The 18,628-nt window shown below is 52.4% G+C and overlaps 1 protein-coding gene and 1 long non-coding RNA gene across 2 annotated transcripts in view; one reads left to right on the forward strand and one right to left on the reverse strand.

Moving 5' to 3' along the window:
- On the reverse strand, positions 1 to 18,172 carry LOC109143424. The gene is made up of 5 exons (XR_005602794.1): positions 16,596 to 18,172; positions 11,704 to 11,877; positions 6,256 to 6,409; positions 4,807 to 4,922; positions 1 to 3,405 (listed from the first exon to the last, which is right to left on the reverse strand). It is a non-coding gene; the product is annotated as an uncharacterized LOC109143424 (long non-coding RNA).
- The window catches only part of PLEKHO2 (pleckstrin homology domain containing O2), a 26,963-nt gene continuing 24,259 nt past the window's right edge, over positions 15,925 to 18,628 (forward strand). Inside the window, exon 1 of the mRNA XM_039557753.1 lies at positions 15,925 to 16,157. Within this exon, the coding sequence (XP_039413687.1) occupies positions 16,149 to 16,157 (9 nt within the window). The 5' untranslated portion in view covers positions 15,925 to 16,148. The remainder of the gene's footprint in view (positions 16,158 to 18,628) is intronic.

Genomic DNA, 18,628 nt, shown 5'->3' on the forward strand with positions numbered 1-18,628 from the left:
GGGGAAAAACCAGGCCATGGACACCCAAGGGGCACCACCATAAGCCATGGGCTGGGGCAGACGGGCTGGAGTGCTGACTCTGCCTCCCACGCATGCCATTCAGGGAACAGCAGAGACGTCGTGGGATATTAGAAACTGGGCTTTGTTTGGAGAAGGTGGTAGCGCATTCAAAGGCCAGGCTCAGGGGTGGGCCAGGGATGCTCTGTTCCACAGCCCTCCCTGTCAATGCGGGCCGAGGCTGGCAAGGAACTGATGACTGCCTGAAATGAAAGGATGTTTCAGTGGCATTGCATTCACTCACATCACACCAGAGCTTCACCTGAATCACATCTGAGCTTCAGAAATGTGCCCAGGGCTCCCAGGGCCCTGGCAATGAGAAGCTGCATCCACAGGCTCCAGTCAGGATGGTCTCAGGGGTGGCTGTGATTCCCAGAGTGCATGTCGTCTGTTTTCCAGACCCTGACCAAAACTGAGTGGTATTTGGGGCACAAGCCCCACACCCCATCCCTCTGAATACAAACACTTTCCTGAGCCCCAAACAGATTTGCAAAACCCAGCTGGGTGTGGGAGGGGAAGGGGGTGTCCAAGGAGTGATAAGTACAACCCACCACTGGAGCTGGAGAGGAAAATCACAGTCTGGTGCCACCCATTTGTACCAGCCCTGCCACAGGGCAGGTGAGCTAGTGACAGCCTGAGGAAGGCTGGAGGGAAGTACTCCCAGCTCAGCCATGAGATTAATCCAAGTGAAATTTATAGGGAGCCTGTTCTGCCTCAGACAGGGCCAAAATTCTCTGGCAGCTCCTGCGCTGGGCTGGCTTTGACCCATTTGCAGGCAGCAAATACATGGAGGGGCCAGACGGAGGTGAGTCCCTGTGCCACAGGCAGGCTTGTCCTGTGAAATTACAAATATCAGCAAAATGGGGATTTGGAGGGTTTCTGTGTGCAAACAGTGTTGTGCTGGCATTAGGGATGTGACAATTTGCTGCCACATTTTGCAGGCAATGGGGAGTTTGGTGATTCTGCACCCACCATAAGCTGTTGCTCATGGAAATCACCGTGGGTTATCACTGCAGGGACACTGGAGCCTCCAGGGCTCATCACCGCACATGTCCTCACAGGGCTGCCCTGTGAAAACCCTGGGCAGAAATGATGGGTTGTGTGTGGCCATTCCTCCTGATTATGCAGTGAAGGATGGTTTCCATTAGTACCAGCACATAGCAAATCCAATCCTCACTTCCCATCTGGTTTACGGGCTTTTCCTCAAGTTTCCCATTGATTAAGGTGTGTGAGATGGATGAGCAGGGCTGGCGGGTGCTGGGTGTGCTACGTGTGTGATGCACGTCCAGAGAGATGCAGCAAGGCAGAGCCAGAGGAGAGGTGGGAATAGATGAAAGAAAACCCTTTGGTTTCACAACATCCACCTTGCTCTTCTGGGGAAGGTCTGAGGGGGCCGCTGCTGTCAGCAGGGGATGCAAAGGAAGGGAAAAGTATCTCCACAGGGAGCAGAGAAAGGTGAATGAGCTCTGGAAGCAGCAGGGAGGGTTTAGGGTATGGCAGTGAGAGAAGCTTTCTGAAGCTTTTCAGAAATAAGTGAAGATGGGAAAGGGGTTGCCTTCATGGGGGTGTGTGTGCAAAACCTCATTGTGTCTGTGTTAGGTGACAAAAAATGGATGAATCCCAGGAGAATCAGGCTGAATCCATGTCTGGAAGTGCTCTGCATCCCACTGCAATGGTCATCAATGATCATCATGGCCATCAAAACCTAGCTACAAGCTGTGTCACAGACCTTCCATCCCAAGGCCATTCACCATGATGTATCTGCCTGGGGAATAGTTACTCGTACCAATAAAACCTTGTGCCCTGTTGTGGGTCCAGTGATGTCCAGCTCAGCCTGGAACACCATGTGAGCTGGGTGAGAGCCTTGTCCAAATGCTAACTGCAACATTGGGACCCAGGTTTTGGTGCTCCCTGGTCCCTGCACTGCAACTGACCCATTTCCCACTGACATAATTTTGAAATTCAGAGTGGCAGTTTTCCCAGATGAACCCAAGGGACTTACCAGGGGTGTCAGGAAAGACAAACTTTGGTCCCACATGCTTTGCAGTGGATGTAGACTAAGGCAGAGCCTTCAGTTAACCCTTTTCCTGGGATTATTTGAAAACCTGGAGAATTACAGCGAGCCACCAACAATACAATAAATTTTGTGAGCTGAGAGGTTAAACAGAAGCTGCTGCAAAGGAAGCATGGAAAGAGGCACTGCTGAACCAGTAACATTTAAACTCTCCTGAATAAAATTCATAATAACCCTGGCATTTTATATCTGTCCATGAATTACAGTTAAAATCCCACCACGTCCCACGCACGCTCGTTGCTCCGTACAGCAATAAGATTACAGCAAAGAGCTGGACGAGCAGGGAAGAATGTAATTTAAATGCTGCTTCTTTGAAAACTAAGCCCTTCTTTTTAAGGCACATTCAGAAAAGGAAAGTACAAATAACGCACCCAAAAGGTGCTATTTTTTCCAGGGGTGGGATGGCAGGGCTGGCACTGAGCTGCCTGCCCTGGGCAGCAGGATTGTCACCCTGTCCCTGCCTGTGGAGGAGGGACAAGACGGTGGGAGCTGTGCCTCTGCCTGTTCCAGTGCAAGGAGTTAAGCAAACAAAAGCCATTTTGCAAACATCCATGGTCCAGAGGTGTCCCTGGAATGCCAGGACAGGGAAGCCACTTGGCTTGTAGTCATCGGCTGGCCTTGCTGGCAGGAGCTGCCCTGTGAAACCCCACAGGGCCCCGGCCACAGGAGCTGGGGTTTTATCCTGTGCGTGATGAGAGCCTGTCGACATGGAGATTACAGTACAAATCAGGTTAAAACCCATTTATCTGACCCAAGCAGCCCGTGTGCTAGGATGTGCAGAGGCGTGAGGAGGACCATCACCGTGCTGATGGCTGCGCAGCTGCCGGAGAGCCCGACAAACCCCAGCCATGCAGCTGTGCACGGTGGGTAATCCAGGGCATGCAATAATTAAACCAGCAAACCTGGAAATAGCTCTTTCTGTAGCTCCAAGGCTTAACCAAATGAATGAAATTTGTGCTGGCATAATTAAAGTGATGTAGTTCAGGATCTTGTCTGCACCGGGGAGTTACTGCAGCTTGACTCTTTACTCTCTGGTGACAGCCCACGTGGAAGAACCCCCCAGCTCCAGCCCCTGCACAGCTCCAGTGCAGACTTCTCGCCATCAGGGTGCCCATTAACACCAGCCCATTAACACCAGCATTCAAACCTGTCCGGCAGCACAATGACTCCAGCATCCTCCAGCAGCTGCCCCCTCTCATTCCAGCCCACAGCAGCGATGGCAAAGCACCGGGCTCTCGGCCGCTGTCCCTGCTCCACTCCAGGGACTTGTAAATCTGCAGGAAAAATCAGTATTCTTCCATTTATATTCACTCAGCTCAAACAATCTCTTTTTTTTCTCTGCTTGCCCTTTTAGGCGTTAAAATAACCCCAGACTCACTAGTGGCCAGATGGTTTTGGGGATATCAATGGTAAAATCCTGCACACAAGTGAGCTGCCAGTGAAACTTGCCAGTGGAAAATAAGGCTTGGAGCTTCCGTGGAGCTTCATTTCCACAGCTGATGTGTCACAGCAGCACACAGGCTCTGGCAATGCCACCACTGCTGTCACCATGCAGCAGCCACCAGCTTTGCAGCTGGGAAAGTCCTGGGTAAATTCCCAGGAGATTTGTGCTCACTGAAACAATCCTGTCCCTGCCTTTTTCCTTCCCTTTCTAAATCTGGATTAAGCTTTCAGTCTGAAGAGGTGACATCAAATGTGATGGAGAGGAAGGAGGGGATGAGGTGGAGCAAGGCCCAAGGAGGTGGGGATAAGCAGCAGCTCTGTGTTGGTGCCCAGCCCTGGTCACAACACCACAGGTACAGAGAAATTAATTTCCAAATTCTTGAAACACACAGTTTATAAATCTCTGATCCCTGGCAGCTCTCAGTGAGAAACAGGGAAAATTACAGGGGAAATAGTGCTCCTGCTAGGATGGAAGAGCTCAGAACCGCAGGGATGACCAAGGAGGATGTGCCAATGGTTTTCTGCCATCCAGCACCTCTTCCAAGCACTGAAGGCAGCAGCCAAAGGGATTTAAACTGGGGATTAGAGAGGCTGCCTGGCTGCAATGATACACTTGGGGTACAGGGAGCAGAGCATCCCCAGCACCAGAGGTTTTAGCTGTAATTAGACCAACATCTGTCCGGTGATGGTTGGGGCTTGCGCAGTTGCTGTGCTGCTTCAGGCTGGGCTGGAGATTTCCCACAGGCTCCTCCTGCTTGGCTTTTCTGCAATTTCACAGATATCTGAATTTTTTTTTTTTTCACATCTGATGCGTTCTTCCTCTCCAGAAAGATTAAATCTTGATTGTCAGGTACTGGTGTAGCAGGCAAGATTTCCCTGCCTAGTCCAAATGTCATCCTGGTAAAAATGTTAGTAATAAAAAAGAAAAGAGAAAGGGTCCATTATGGACTCAGGCCTGAAAAAATATCCAAAAGGTGGATTCCAAAGTTTCAAAACAATTGAAGCTTGGTGGCCGAAGGGCACTCTGGGGACTGCTGGGCCCAGTATACACATCCATAGGGTGGGAAAATCAATCAAAGATAATTGCCTGTGTGCTGGTCTTGAACTAAAAAGGAGCAAACCCAAGCCTTTTCATTCATCCTGAATAGGTTTGGGGTTTATTGTTATTTTGGAAATTAGGGCAACGAAGGAAATGCCCATGTCAGGGGTGGTAGAATGGGCAGATGCCTTACCCGGAGAGGGTGCTGGGACTGGAACTGCACGGATGTGTCCTGGTGGCACCCATCCCACATGTGAAGTAGGAATCCTTCTTCCTCCTCTCCTGGTTGTTGCCACTATCCCACTTCATCTGAGAGCAACGTACCAGGGAGAAACACTGGAGTCAAGAGGGTGCTGGTAATAAACCGAGCCAACCCAACCCCACCCCTGGAAGAGCAGGTCTTGGAAAAGCCGGTTACACTGGTGCCACGTGGGGGATGTGTTGTCACCACGCAGGGGGAAGCTATTTCAAGTTCCCCCAAAGGAAAGATGGCTGTTGGTGTTTGGATGATGGCTCCAGGGCTGGACTTGGGATCAAAAGCTGGACTCCTAGAAGGGGCAGGGGGACACCAGGAAGCGACAGCTGCTGTCTGCTCTCTGTGGCAGCTCTTCTATTCACCCCCAGGTAGGGTGATGTACCAAGGACCCAGCTGTGACTGGCACAGAATGAGCCCCCCTTCCCCACATTTTCACTTCCCAGCAAATCCCACTGCACTGGAGCAAGCACCAGGAGCAGAAACACGAGAGGAGAGAGATGAGCCTGGGGGTGGAGAGATGCGAAGATCAAACCAGCAGCGATTTCAAAATAAAATCCGACAGCCCAGGGAAAACATGGTGTGTCCTTGCCGAGGCTATCTTTTATGCCAATTAAAAAAAAAAATTGGCATGGCACGAAGGAGAGATGCATGGTATTTCCTGAAAAGGGTGTGGGGAGCATCCTTGGAAAGCCTGCCCTGCACAATGTGCTTGCTGTTTCCAGAAAAATAAAGTTTGCTGTGACCCACCTGTCCCTAAAAAGCAGCTATTTAGGGCTGGAACATGGTCAGCCCAGAGTCAGTGGCTGGGTCTGTCCTGACTGCAGAGCAGCTGGCACCTTTGCCAGGATTTGGGGTTTGGCATTTACCTGCAGCTCTTTAATTGCTGCAAAATGTCTTAGAAAAAAAGGTAGGAGAGCTGCCCAAGCACCAAGTGCTCACAACTAAAGGTCTTTCCCCTATAGCTTTTGGCTGGTGTCCTTAACCCCCCTAGCAGCCCCCAGAGCTGTGACAGAATAGGACAGGAGGGGTTTTCTCCTTTGCCACTTTTAGATTTTGGGAGTATTTTGACTCAGCTGGGAATCTGGGGGGTTTAGAGCAGCAGCTTTGGGGTTTGCCAGAGAGACAGCTGTGGGAGTGATGGGTGAGAGCAGTCCTGTGGGACTGTGGAGGGGCTCTGCTGGTAAAGGACAGGAGGGCTGCCCTTGGGAAGGGACAGTTTTTGGTGGAGAAGGGGGTGTGCCATGTTTGTGTCCCCTCATCCCCTGGCAAGCTGGGACCGGGACTCACTCCTCATCCCAGTGGCAGAGCATGCTTCGGGCTCACCAAGGGCATTTCTGGAGGTTTCGGCAGCATAGCAAGACTTGCCAAATCTCCAAGCGAGCTTACCTTTGACATGGAATTTCAACGGGGGAGCTTGGAAAACAAACACAAACCCACAGTATGGATAGGTTTTCTTTTTTCTGAGCTCTGCTCAGAAGCTGCAGGCAGGCGGTATTTGGGTGACCAGACTGGATCCAATGTTTTCTGGGCGGCCACGATGCTGAAAGAGAAGCAGCTCCACCTTAGGGCAGGCGCTGGTGCTGGAGCAGGGCCGACCTCGACATCAATCCAACCATCAGCCATCGCCCATCAATGATCATCTGTGCCAGGGACTGGCAACATCTGCTTCAGCCTGCAGCCAGGCTTCGAGCCAACACCAAGGTCTCAAGACTTGGGATCAGTTTGGGGCTGAGAATTTAGAGTTTTCCTTTGTCACACTGAAAAAACCAAACCCTCCAATGTTTATTTCTTTCCTAATGAGTCTGGGAGGTAAAAAAGCCTGTTTTCAGCAAATCACACTTTGCATCCTGCAAAAGCCCCCTGAGACCCACAGCAGGTGGAAATCCCACACGGAACAAAACTCCACAACAATAAAAACTCATCCTAAGTGGAAAAAGACTATCTAAAAAAAAAAAACCAAAACAAAACAGTCAAAGACAAAGCAGGGTTCTATGGAGCCCTGGACATATCTGGATTAATCCCATAAAAATCAGCTGTTGGAGAATATCGGCTTCCCCGCAGGAGACAGCAGGAGAGATGCTAACCTGGTCTCGATTTGAAAGCTGCTTATTAGTCCTCATCAAGCATAATTATGCTTCAAAGCCAAATGAGATGTCCAACTGAATTCTGAACACACGTTAATGTTTTTAAATGTGAAAAAACCCACAAAAACCCATTTACTGAATCCCAGCCAGGCTCCAAATGTTAAAATAGATGCTGCTAATGGCTCTGGGAAGGGAGGGCTGGAGTGTCACTGCAGCTTTGCCAATTAAATGGTTATTATTGACCAATTAGTCAGGAATCAACCCTGGTTTTAGTGATATCTGATTAAGTGTGTCCTGCAGATCAGCCTCAGTTGTTATCCAGGGGAAAGAAACACCTCTCCATCAGCCCCCCCGGATACTCAGACTGGGCAGGGTTTGTGCCCATCCTGCTCATGAAAAATCTCTTTTTCTTCCAGCACTACAACTCTCCTGGGGGAAACACATCTCAAGGACCTATCTAGGCACGGCAAAACCTTTCAGAGCTGGGAAGGAAATGGGAAGGAAATGAGGGAAAAGGGGAAAATTAACCACACGCAGAGGGTGGCTTCTCCCCCCGCAGCTCACAGGTTGCTGCTGCCCGGCACATGCTGGGCCATGCCCATTCACAGGCTTTTCCAAATATTATCCCAATATTTTCTTTCAGTTCCCAGATAAATGGGCCTCTTCAGCAGGCTTTAAGCTCACTCTGTTCCAATGTTTTCTTTAAAGCAGCAGAGGAAACGTTTGAGTTGCACCAAGCTGCTGAATCCCACTTTCAGGGCTGAGCTGCAAGGGGTTTTCTGAGAAAAAATAGGGGCAGTGTTGGGCTTCTTCCTTGTTTCATCAGGAAATACGAAGGAGGCCACATCACCCCTTAATCTTCCTTTCTTCCTGCCTCCTCTCCAACCTGTGGTCTGTCTTTCCCATGCTTTCCTGTGGTCTTCAGAAATTTCTGAGCATATCCCCAGCTTTCCATAGTACCCCATGGGCAAGCAGGAGCATCCTCCTGCAGATCATCCTGCCTCTGAATACCCCTGAGACATGGGGAAACTCCAGGGGACCTTGATATCTCCTGTGGGGCTGGGACAGCAAGGCCACAGCACCCAAGTGAGCTGAGGAAAGTGCCTATGCAACAGCCAGGGAGGGTGATGCCAGACAAAAGGTACGAAAGCACAAAAAAAGAGCAGAATTTCAGAAAATGTCAGTGCAAAGAGCCACTTCCTTCCAAGGACTGGGTGCAGCAACTTGTAGAGGGTCCATCCAACCAAAATTATAGTGGATGAAGGATGTTGCAAGCCCAGGGATGCTGGTGTGGTTGAGCAGAGGATTACTGCTCACCTCTTTGTTCCAGGTGAGAAGATACCTCTGGATGCCCTGGCTAGCTTGGACAGCATCTGGGCAGAGAGAATAGCCCTTGGACACAGGGACAGGGCAGGTAAGAAGCTGTATGTGGATCTGAGGTGCAACAGGGTGAAGGAGGGGAAGAAAAATTTAAAGACATTGTGGCTCTGGGAGTCTCTGATAGGCTGGAGGGAGACAAGAACAGACCTGATACAGGGGGGCACTGCTCAAGGCATTTCCTGGCTTCTTACTCTGCCCTAGACACCTACAACTGGTGCTTACAGGGTCTGGAGGGGGGTGAGGGAGGTGATGCTCCCCAGGCACTGAGACATGTGGGGTCCATGGGGATGTGTCCTTGGGAAATGCCACTAAGAACTCCAAACCTGTGATGTGCAGGAGCATCCCCAAAGTGATACCCAAAGGGGTCCAGCCCTGGTGATGGGACAAGCTCGGTGATTGGGGACTGGATGTGGCCCTTTCCCTCCTTCTCATCTGGGTTACCCGTCCTGGAAAGGGGGGAATCCCGTTTTCCCGGGCCGCAGGATGGGGCATGAAGAGGCCAACAGCCTCAGCAGATGTGGGATCTGTGGTGGTCCCTGCCTGCCCCTGTCTTCTGGAGCAGTGCAAAGGCTGCATCAGCTCATTTCCTCCCACCTTTCCTTTACCCCCGAGCATCCCTCAGGGCCAGGGCACGGAAATCCCCCGCAGGGCCGTGCCACGGTTGTCCGGGTGCAGCCGGGGGCGTGGAGGAGATGCCACGGTCCCCGGAGCCCGGGGAGTCCGGGGAGCCCCAAGGCTGCCCGCGGCCGGTGCGCCGGGCCGGCACTAGGTGGGGATGGCACCACGCCGCGGGGAGGAGGAAACGGCGGGAGGAAGGGCAGCGCCGGGGCTCGGGCTGGGCTGCTGCTGCTGCTGCCCGGGGAGGAGCGGGGGCTCGGGCTGCGGTAGATTGACAGGATGGGCTGAGAGGGGCTAAAGGGAAAGGCTGAGGGGAGGGATGGAACAAGGATGCAGGCGGTATGGCCGGGATGCTGGAGACAGAGTGGCAGGGATGTTGGTGGCAGCAAGGACCCGGTACCACGTCAGGCTGCCGAATCAGGCATTACTGCAAAGGCTGTGGCTGTCAGACAATCTGAGTCCTCTCCTTGCCCCACTCAGGCTCATAACGGTCATTACTGACATTAATTACATTTTGAAATTTTAGAAGGGAAGTATTTCCTACATGTTCTCAGTCAGTTTTTCTTCTGGATCCCACAGCATGTTTCATCCATGGGTCTGTGCTAAAGTGGGACACTGGCATGGCTGAGAGCTGGGCAGTTGGTCCCCAAGCTCTTGGCCTCATTGGAAAGGCTGAGAGGAGGCCACAGTGCTGGGAGAGGGATGCAAAGTGCTTGTGGTCCCAGTACCACCTCACTGCAGGGCTAAAGGGGGATGAACCCCTGTCAGGGAGAAAACTCTGTCACAGGAGAGGGTTTCACACTGGCTGCTTGGCCAATGGCAGTACGTGCAGAACCTGTCTTGCACACAACAGGCCAATGCAATAAGCCCTGCACGTGAAAAGGTTTACTTGCTGTAAATCTTTGCGGAATTCACTTGATCCAATCCTACCTCATGAGTCACCAGCAAAACCAGGGCACAGCTGTAAATTTCACCCCCTCCCTGCTCACACCAAGACTCAGCTCATTTCCACAGCCACTGCACAAGGCATCTTCAGGGAAAGCATCACCCTGAAGTCCTGATCCAGGAGACAGGATTTTTCCAGCCTCCTCCTGCAGGGACCCAAGCACTGGCAGCAGGAATTCGGTCATCAGCATCTGCAGGGAAACCCAGAGGTGAAACAACTGCTGATACGCCTTTTTACACCCAGTTTTGGGGAGCCAATCTCACCAGTGGGTTAGGTGCACAGATCACAGCCATGGTCAAGTTGTTTAATTTTTGCTTCCCCTCTTCTCAACAAAAAACCAACAAGCCAGCCCAATCCTGCAGCATGTCTGCCAAAATGCATGTTTACCACAGAAATGGTGGCTCAGAATGAACCACTGAGGTCTGCACCCTCAAACCAGGGGGCAAAGGAAGTCAGCGTCACTGGAACAGGAGCATAAATCAGAATATTGATTTAAATGTAACTATTGATTTAACCCCTTCTGCTGCTTCCCTGTGTTCTCTACATGCCCATCCATGTCATAAAGAACATAATTTCAGACAACTCCATGGTTGCTCACTGTGCAAGACATCGATCCACAAAACTCCCGAGTCCCTTTGTGCTCAGGAACCAGGCAGGGTGGCAGGTAGGGATCAGAATCAGGATGGCATGGGATGGGCCTGAGAGCAGGAGTACATGAAGCAGGATTGTATTACCAGAGGTCATCAGTGCTACAGGTACCAGATTACACTTCTCTGAGGATTTGTTTCTTGCCACAGCAAACAAACTCAGGTTCTGAGGATGTTACCATGTATATCTATAACATATTTTTATATATCCCAGCAGCTCCAGGAGGATTCCAATGTTGCATTGCATGCAGGAAAGCCAGTGGCTGCAATGCACCCAGAGATGCTGCCTTACCTTAAACTCAACAAGAAAAATCCCTCAAGCACCTCTGGGGCTGCAGCTTCACCTTCTCAAAGTGGCATGCACAGAGCAGAGGTGTTTTGGGGAGCTCCCATGCCTAGACAGAGTAGGGAGGCAGTGGGAGGTCAGGACTATGGAGCAGGAAGTGATTCCCCCCCAAACTGAGTCTGGTTTGAAAGCCTGGAAAGCACTAATACTAACAAATAGTCAGTGTGTTTATATCCCACCTTCCTGCTGGAGAGCAGGGGTTATTTTTGGCATATTTTGTCATTGGTGGAGATGTCAGTGAAGGCCAGGAACAGTGAAGAGCTATTGGGAGAGCCCAGAGGCAACTGTCCCAGGCACAGGATGATGAGATGAGGGATGTGGGAAGCTGCTCCAAGCCATTTACACAGGGATCGGGTTTTGCCTGCAGGATGTGGGGCACAGCCTTGGCTTCAAAACACCTGGGGACCAAAAGCAGCATGGGCCGTCCTATTCCAGCCCTGTTCTAGTCCCGCACTGCTCCCATTCACCCTGTGCAGCAATGGAGCAGGAGAGTTATCCTGAGCCCTCACCCACCAGGTGCTTCACTCCTTCTCACCTTTCATGCATAAACCATGGCCATCACCAGGACACCAACAGTGATGTTCTGGCATCATCAGTCACCTCTTCCAGCCTGCACCTACTGTCTTTCATCAGGGCTTACTGTTCATGCTGAGTTAAAACAGAAAGGAAGAAGAGAGCACAAAGCAGCATTGCTCATTGCCCACTTTCCACTCTGCCACAGGGCTTGGCCATGTTCCGTCAACTCACTGCTGGTTTTAAGATCATTTAAACCACTAACTTGTCCCATTTTCCCCCAGCAAGTAACCTTCTTACCGACAGTTTTGGATCTGCTTTGTCCCTCCTGTGAGCACCAGACGTCCTCTGCAGCCAGGACTGCTTTTCCTTACAAAACCATCAAGATCAGCAGGGAGAGCACATGAATTCCTGTGAGCGCTTGCAGGCTGATGGCTTTGGCAGATAGCTGGGTCTTCTCTTCCAGATATGTAACTAAAATAGGGAGCAAGAGTAGCTGGAAAACCCAGGTTTGATTAGGGCAGAAGCTTGGACTGGTATCAGCCAAGAGGAAAACAGGTAAAACCAGGATTTTGGCAGGTCGTGTTTTATAGGCCAAGCCTCAGACCAGGCATGATAACCCTGACTGCCCCACTGCAGCAGGGAATGTGGCTGGAAGCACCATCCTTTCACATGGCTTGTCCAAAAACCACAAGATTTAAGCCCAGAAAGCTGGTGGAGAGGTGAAGAAAGACCTTTTTCTGTGTCAGCTCCAGATGTGTGGTCTCCCATCTCTCCAGCCTTTGCTGCTGCTAATTCCCCATGCATCACCCAAGGATTTGGCCACCCCCACAGTACTTGGCTAGCACAGGTAGTGTGGAGGACTGCAGTCCACCTGAGAACTGATTTAGTCCCACAACCATGCCATTGTGAGAAGGTGCCATGGGCTCTACTTGGCATCAAGAGCCTGAATTGAGCCCTACCCTTGCGCATCCATTCAGACCCAGCACTTTCTCTGGATCTCTCTGTTTTAGCCCCAACCAAACAGATGAAATTAAGAACACCCCCATTAATTTGCCATGTATATGAAGGGGTAGAGGATTTCTCCTCCAGCTCAGGAGCCCTGTGGCCTCACTGAGCCCAGCATTGGTTTCCAGTGTCACAGGCGTGTTCACCTCCTCCTCCCCAGTGCTGAGCAGATAACAGGGCAATTGCCATAATGAGTCTCTGTCCAGCCCTGCTCAAACCAATTAACGAAGCCAGGCACTAATGAACTTGGCTTCAGAGCACCCCGGAGATGGGTTATTGCCATTTGAAGTGGAGGAAAACCAAGGCGAGAGCAGGTGGAGTGGCTGACCCTGGTCATGAGGTACCTCAGGTTGGATGCAGGAGACAGAGCTCCCTGCCTGCAGCAGGGAAAGGATGGCAGGTAGACATGAGGGTGACCACAGCTCTCTAATGTGGTGTCTGTGGCTGGAGAGACTGGTTTGTCCATGTTTGGGAGGGCAGGAGGGACTCCCCACCCATTGCAGTCCTGTCTCATCCCTGAGTGGCTTTGGGGAAGCTGTGTCTCTGCAGCCAGAGCTTCTGACACCCAGCACTGCGGAATTCCTCTACATCCTCCCCACCGAGTTTTGCAAGACCCCAAATGCGGCCATTGAGGCACAGAGCAGGAAGACTCATGGGACCCCTTGCGAAGAAACTTCCTCAGTTAATGACTCACCATCCCACCCTCCCTGGTGTCACTCGTGACTCCATTTCACTTTGCTGCAGCAGCATTTCACCATCTCTTATCAAAGTAGAAGACAACAGGCCAGCCTGTCCTGGCTGCAGACACATGCTCAACACCTCTCCCTGCAGCATTTTTGGACCAACCTCCCTGTTGTGAACTGAACATCCTCTTGCAAACAACAGGTTCCCCTGCAGTGCTGGAGGGGGTCAGAGTGGGTCTCTCCAGGTCTGCCTGCAAGGTTAAGGATAGCTGATAGATCACAGGGATGTGGCCTCTGCACCGCATGCTCTCACAGCACACACGTCCTTACATGCATGCTGACTGCATGCTAAAAATATTCTTCACTTTTTGACCGATTAAAATTTTCCAGGAGAGCTGGAACCACAGCCCGCACCCTATCTGTACAGCCAGAGGCTTCCCCTCACCTCCCCCAGCCCTGCCAGGAAAACAGAGAATACTGAACACAGTTCCAGTAATTTGGGGGTTTTTGGTTGTTTTAAAAGCCTGGCTAAAATATAATCTGTTTTCAATAGTTTATTTTGTGATGTCTGGCACCATCCTGGAGCCAAACTCAGCACTGTGACACCCTGTCTTGCTCTCACACTCCCACTGAGAAGGCTGTGGGTGAGCTGTTATGATCCCACTTCCCACCCAAAATCCCGTTTTGATGGCTCAGGAAATTAAACAAAGAAAACATGTTTTAAAACCACCTCCCACCTGGCGTTAGGCAGCAGAGAGCTAACACTGGCTTGGTGACAGCTCTGAATGCTGATGGCCAGTCATGATTTTCTTGTCATATCTTTCAGAGGTGCCTGTTGTGCTAGGTAAAGACGGAATCTGAAGGATGCTGTCAAACCCCTGGCCACTGGCCAGGCCCCTCTGTGCCATCACCGATGCTTGTGGCAGCATTTTGCCTAATTTGGCTCTTGGCCATGGAGGAGGAGCAGGGGAGGCCACAGAAGGTGTTTATACAACATGGGGATTGTCTCGGCGAGACCAGAGTCTTTGCCAAACCTGGAGCTAAGCTGATAGGAAGGAGATGTCATCAGTGAGTTTTTGCTAATTATCACTAATAATTATTTGCGTGTACTTTCCCTTAAGAACTCCAGTCCTGGCTCAACCCCTGCTGCTCCTGCAGCCCTGTGCAACTGGAGCAAACAGGAGGGTCTTACCCCAAAATCCTGCAGGTGAGAGGAGAGGGAGGGCAAGTGCAGTGCTTGGGGCAATGCCTTGACCATGGTGGTCAGCATGATGCATCCTCCCTCTTGATGCTTTCTTGCTGCTCACAGCAGTTACAGCCAGTTAGACCCTGTCTGTCCTCCCTTGGCTTTTCCAAGTGTATTTGGTGCCTCAGCCCCTTGTCAAAACCGAGATTCATCACAGCAAAGCTATTAGCTGCTCCCTCCCATATGAGATGTCTTTCTGCTGACACGGCAATCATTCTCCTGTCAATGTGCCTTGACAGTACCAGGATTTCTCATTTCAAGTCCTGGTGTGTCCCAGGGTGATTCCCAGCTCCCCCATTAACCCCTGGCCCTGCAGGATGGGGGTAGCCAGCCCTGATGGATGCTCTGCTATCCCTTCCACCTCTGGTTAGCAGAAGCTGCCTCCTATTTTTCCTCTCAGCACTTCCCTTACCTATGCAGAAGAGCATTTAACCTGGAGGTAGAGGGTGTCAGACTTTTATTCTCCTTTCCTTCTTATTTTCTGTGCTGAGAACAATGGAGGCAAGGTTTGCAGAGGGAGGTAATGTCTTTTTTTAGACTGACTGAAATAATTAGAAGAAAAACCAGGCAGGCTGTTGGGTACACGAGCCCTCCAGCAGGCCTGAAATAGCTGCAGAAGTCTGCAAAGCTGAATACCAGTGGTGAACAATGGCTCTGAGCATGACTAGTGTTAACCAGTTCTGCTACCAAAGACCATTCCCCAGCTGTTTTCCTCGAGTGAATAAGTGGCATCAGCCCTCTGCCAAAATGCACTGTCTAGAGACCACCCCATGGCCAGGAGCTAGCACTGTGGCTGAGGGAGCCACATGGCTACACAGACCTGAGCCCTGGACATTGCTCCACACTGGGTTCATGGAGCATCCCTCAACCTCTCTACACCCTGCACCCTGTCCTGCTGCTCCTGGGGCCTGACCTGACCGCAGCCCCAGAGACACTGTGACACTCTGGACCCTGCCCCACCCCTGGGACCCTGCTTGACCCTGAGGACTCACTGATTTCAGGCGCTGTCTTACTACAGGGGTCTGGCCTGGTCTCATGGGACCCTCTCATCCCAAGGGACCATGTGAGACACCAGGGAGCCCCCTGACCTTTAGGACCTGCTGATTTCAGCGACTCTCCTATGACGGGGGTCTAGCCTGATCCCTGAGGGCCCTGCCTTACCTCAGGAACTGTATCTGACCTCGGGGACTCTGTCTAATCCTGGGGATCCTATTGGACCCTGGGGACCCCGACAGACACTGGGGACCTTCTGATTTCAGGAATCCTCCAATTTCAAGGATTCTCCGATTTCAGGGACATTGTCCTAACACGGGGGTTTTGCCTGATCCGTGGTGACCCTATCTGACACCAGGGGATCTTTCCCACCCCAAGCTCCATGTCCCACCCCGGGTATCCTGTCATCCCTGGTTATCCTGTCCCACCCCAGGGTCCATGTCCCACCCCTGACCGCAGGGACCCCGTTCATCCCCCTTCCCCGGGCTCAGTCCCAACCCGTCCCGGGGGCTCCCAAGCCCACGTCGGCGGCGGGGGGGGGGCCGGGGCCGGGCCAGGCGAGGGGCCGGGCCAGGCGGCGGCGGGGCCGGGGCCGGCGGCGGGGGCATCCCCGCCTCCTCGCTGGCAGCGCCGGAGCCGCCGGAAACCCGGCGGTACTGCTGCTGCCGCGGCTCCGGCTTCCCGAGAAGTTGTTGCGGAGGGAGAGCGGCGCGGCCCGGGCCGGCACCCCCTGGCCCGCCCGGCATGACCGTCCGCCCGGAGCCCAGCGGGGCAGCGGGGCGGTGGCCGAGCCCCTGAGCGGGCGGCGAGGAGCCATGGAGCAAGTGAGTCCGGCCGGGAGCGGGACGGGGAGAGGGGGTGACGCCGGGACAGGGAGGGGGGACCCCCAGGCCGGGCGGGAGAAGCCCCTGCCGGGGCAGGGGGACCGCACCGGCCACTTCGGGGTGTTTTCGGGTGTTCGCCGGCGCTGGGACATCCCGGCCCCGCTGCGCCCGGGAGACAGCGAAGGAGACCGCGGGACGGGGGGTTCCCCATCCCCAGCAGCCCCCGGAGCGGCTCGGGCAGAGCCTCGGCAGCGCATCCCCGCATCCCTCGGGATGTTGGACCCGGCCAAGAGGGGCTGCCGGGCTCGGCCGGCGCTGGCTAAGCCGGGCTGGTTCCACGCGTGCTCGGGCCACCCCGAGTGACTCCCGCTGGGGTGTTGTCCTGCCCTGCTGGAGCCAGGCCTGGGTCAAATCGCCAGCTTGGACATGTCTACGCACCTCCAGCCTTCCCCACTTCTCTTCTGCTCCTCCTTCTGCTTGGGACGGGTTTAACTCTGAGAAGGGCAGTGGTACTTGTTCTGCACACGTAGGTTTTCTCGTCCATGGGATCCCACACTCCAATAATCCATCCCTGTGAGGATTGATAAAAATGCCACAAATTTGTTAGCAAGTTAAACAGGTCTTTTTCTCCCCTCGTCTGGCCATGCAATTATTTCTGCTTCCTCTCCTTGGATGAGGTTTTGCTGCTCATGCACAAAGAAAGCTCCCGGTAGGACAGACTGCCGGAGGACTTTAAGCTCTGTCTGGTACATGCGATCCCTGTAGCTGTGGCTTGTCTCTCCCCCCTCACACCTCCTTATTTCATCTCCAACATTCTGTGGCAAGAATGAAAGCTCTTTTAAAACAGCAGGGAGACAGCAAAGCAGCCCAAGTTGGTAGTGACTGAGAGTTGTTATTATCCGCTGGCATCCATGAAATTAATCCACAGCAGAGAAACTGCTTCCAGCTGGTGGCTGCTGGCCAAAGGGGCTTCGCACCTATCCCAGCATTGACTGGTTGTCTCACGGGCTTCTCTTCTTTAGCGACACATGCATCCTCCAGGGATTGCTTGCAGAAGGGGTGTCAGAGGCAGTTCCCCAAGTTCCACGTGGATCTGAGCAGTTTGTTTCCAGTGAGGTAGTTCTGCTCGAGCAGGCTGGGGAGAAGTGGAAGTGCTAACAGCAAGGTTTGGGAGATAAGGTGAAAAGGGAGAAAAAGAGTGGAGGTGTCGGGATGCAGGTTTTCTCCTGGGATTTGTTCATCAGCGCCGTGTAGAAAGGAGTGTGTGATAAGTGAGATGCTTGCTTGCAATGAAGTTGATGTAACTGGCTAAGACACTTCTGTCTCTGTGTAACTTTAAAGCACCACTGTGATTCAACTCTTGGGGGTTTGTTGTGTTGGAAGACATGAAGAGTATGTGGGTTTGTGGGCCTGTAAAATACAGGGCAGGGCAGGGGAGAAAGAACTGCCTAATTTTTAAATAAAAAGCCATCCTGTCTGATTTGGGTTTTCTGCTGAGCTGCAAAATGTGAGACTAAACCAAGCTGAAGGAGTGGAACTCGTGTTTCACTTCTAATGCCACCATGATGTAAAATGCAAAAATAGCTCCTATGGATTGGTTTTGGGAGCAATGCCTTTGGCATGAGCGAGCATCAGGATAACTCAGTTCTTCCTTCGTTTACACTGGCTCATTTGGCTGATGTCAGGGGGCTTCTTCTCATGGATTTACCACAGGAATGAATCCAACCCAAGAACATCCCAGGAACGATATCCTTATATTTCTTGCAGAATGCTCATATATAGCTGAGTTAACAGCAGCTCATGTCTTTGTGTCATGCTCCCATTTTAACTGTGGAATTGCAGGCAGAGAACACAGGATGGACACAATGCCCTGCTGCCGGTGCCCTGCCCTGGCCAACAGTGCCTTGCCAATTTGGGGCAGGGCCGGCATAAAAATAATCCACAAAAATGTCAGGCACCATCTTTGAGCCTCTTCTTGCTTTTGCAGGAACAAACTTCCCAGTTGCATCATCTGTTTTTTTATGTCCTTAAGCCGCAGGTGAGGGATTACAGCACCTGTCCCCCCTTGTGGGATGTGCTGGGTACATGCAAGGGGGAAGCCGCTGAGCCAGAGCCCAGCAGCTCAGCATCCCTACAGAATTCTGGATCTCACCCCCTGCTACACAGCAGGGACAAGAGGAGGCAGCTCAGGCTCAGGTGACTTCTGTGCAGGGCAAGGGGCACAGCCCTCCACTTGTGGCTGTTGTCATCTGCTGAGACCAGCACTCTCCATTTCATTGCACTTTCCATCACCTTCCCTCTCTTGGGCTGCTCAGGTGGGGCTTGGAGTCATGGATCCTCTGTGTGGATGATCCCAGGTGCCGGCACAGCAGGAAGTCTTACCTGGTATGGAGGGTGCCCCATGCATGGCTCCTTTCAGGCAGGGGTTCCAACCAGGGCTCCTGAGTGATCTGGGGAGCTCCAAGGCAACC

The sequence above is a fragment of the Corvus cornix genome, chromosome 10 (assembly GCF_000738735.6).
Source record: "Corvus cornix cornix isolate S_Up_H32 chromosome 10, ASM73873v5, whole genome shotgun sequence".
Classification (NCBI taxonomy): Eukaryota; Metazoa; Chordata; class Aves; order Passeriformes; family Corvidae; genus Corvus; species Corvus cornix.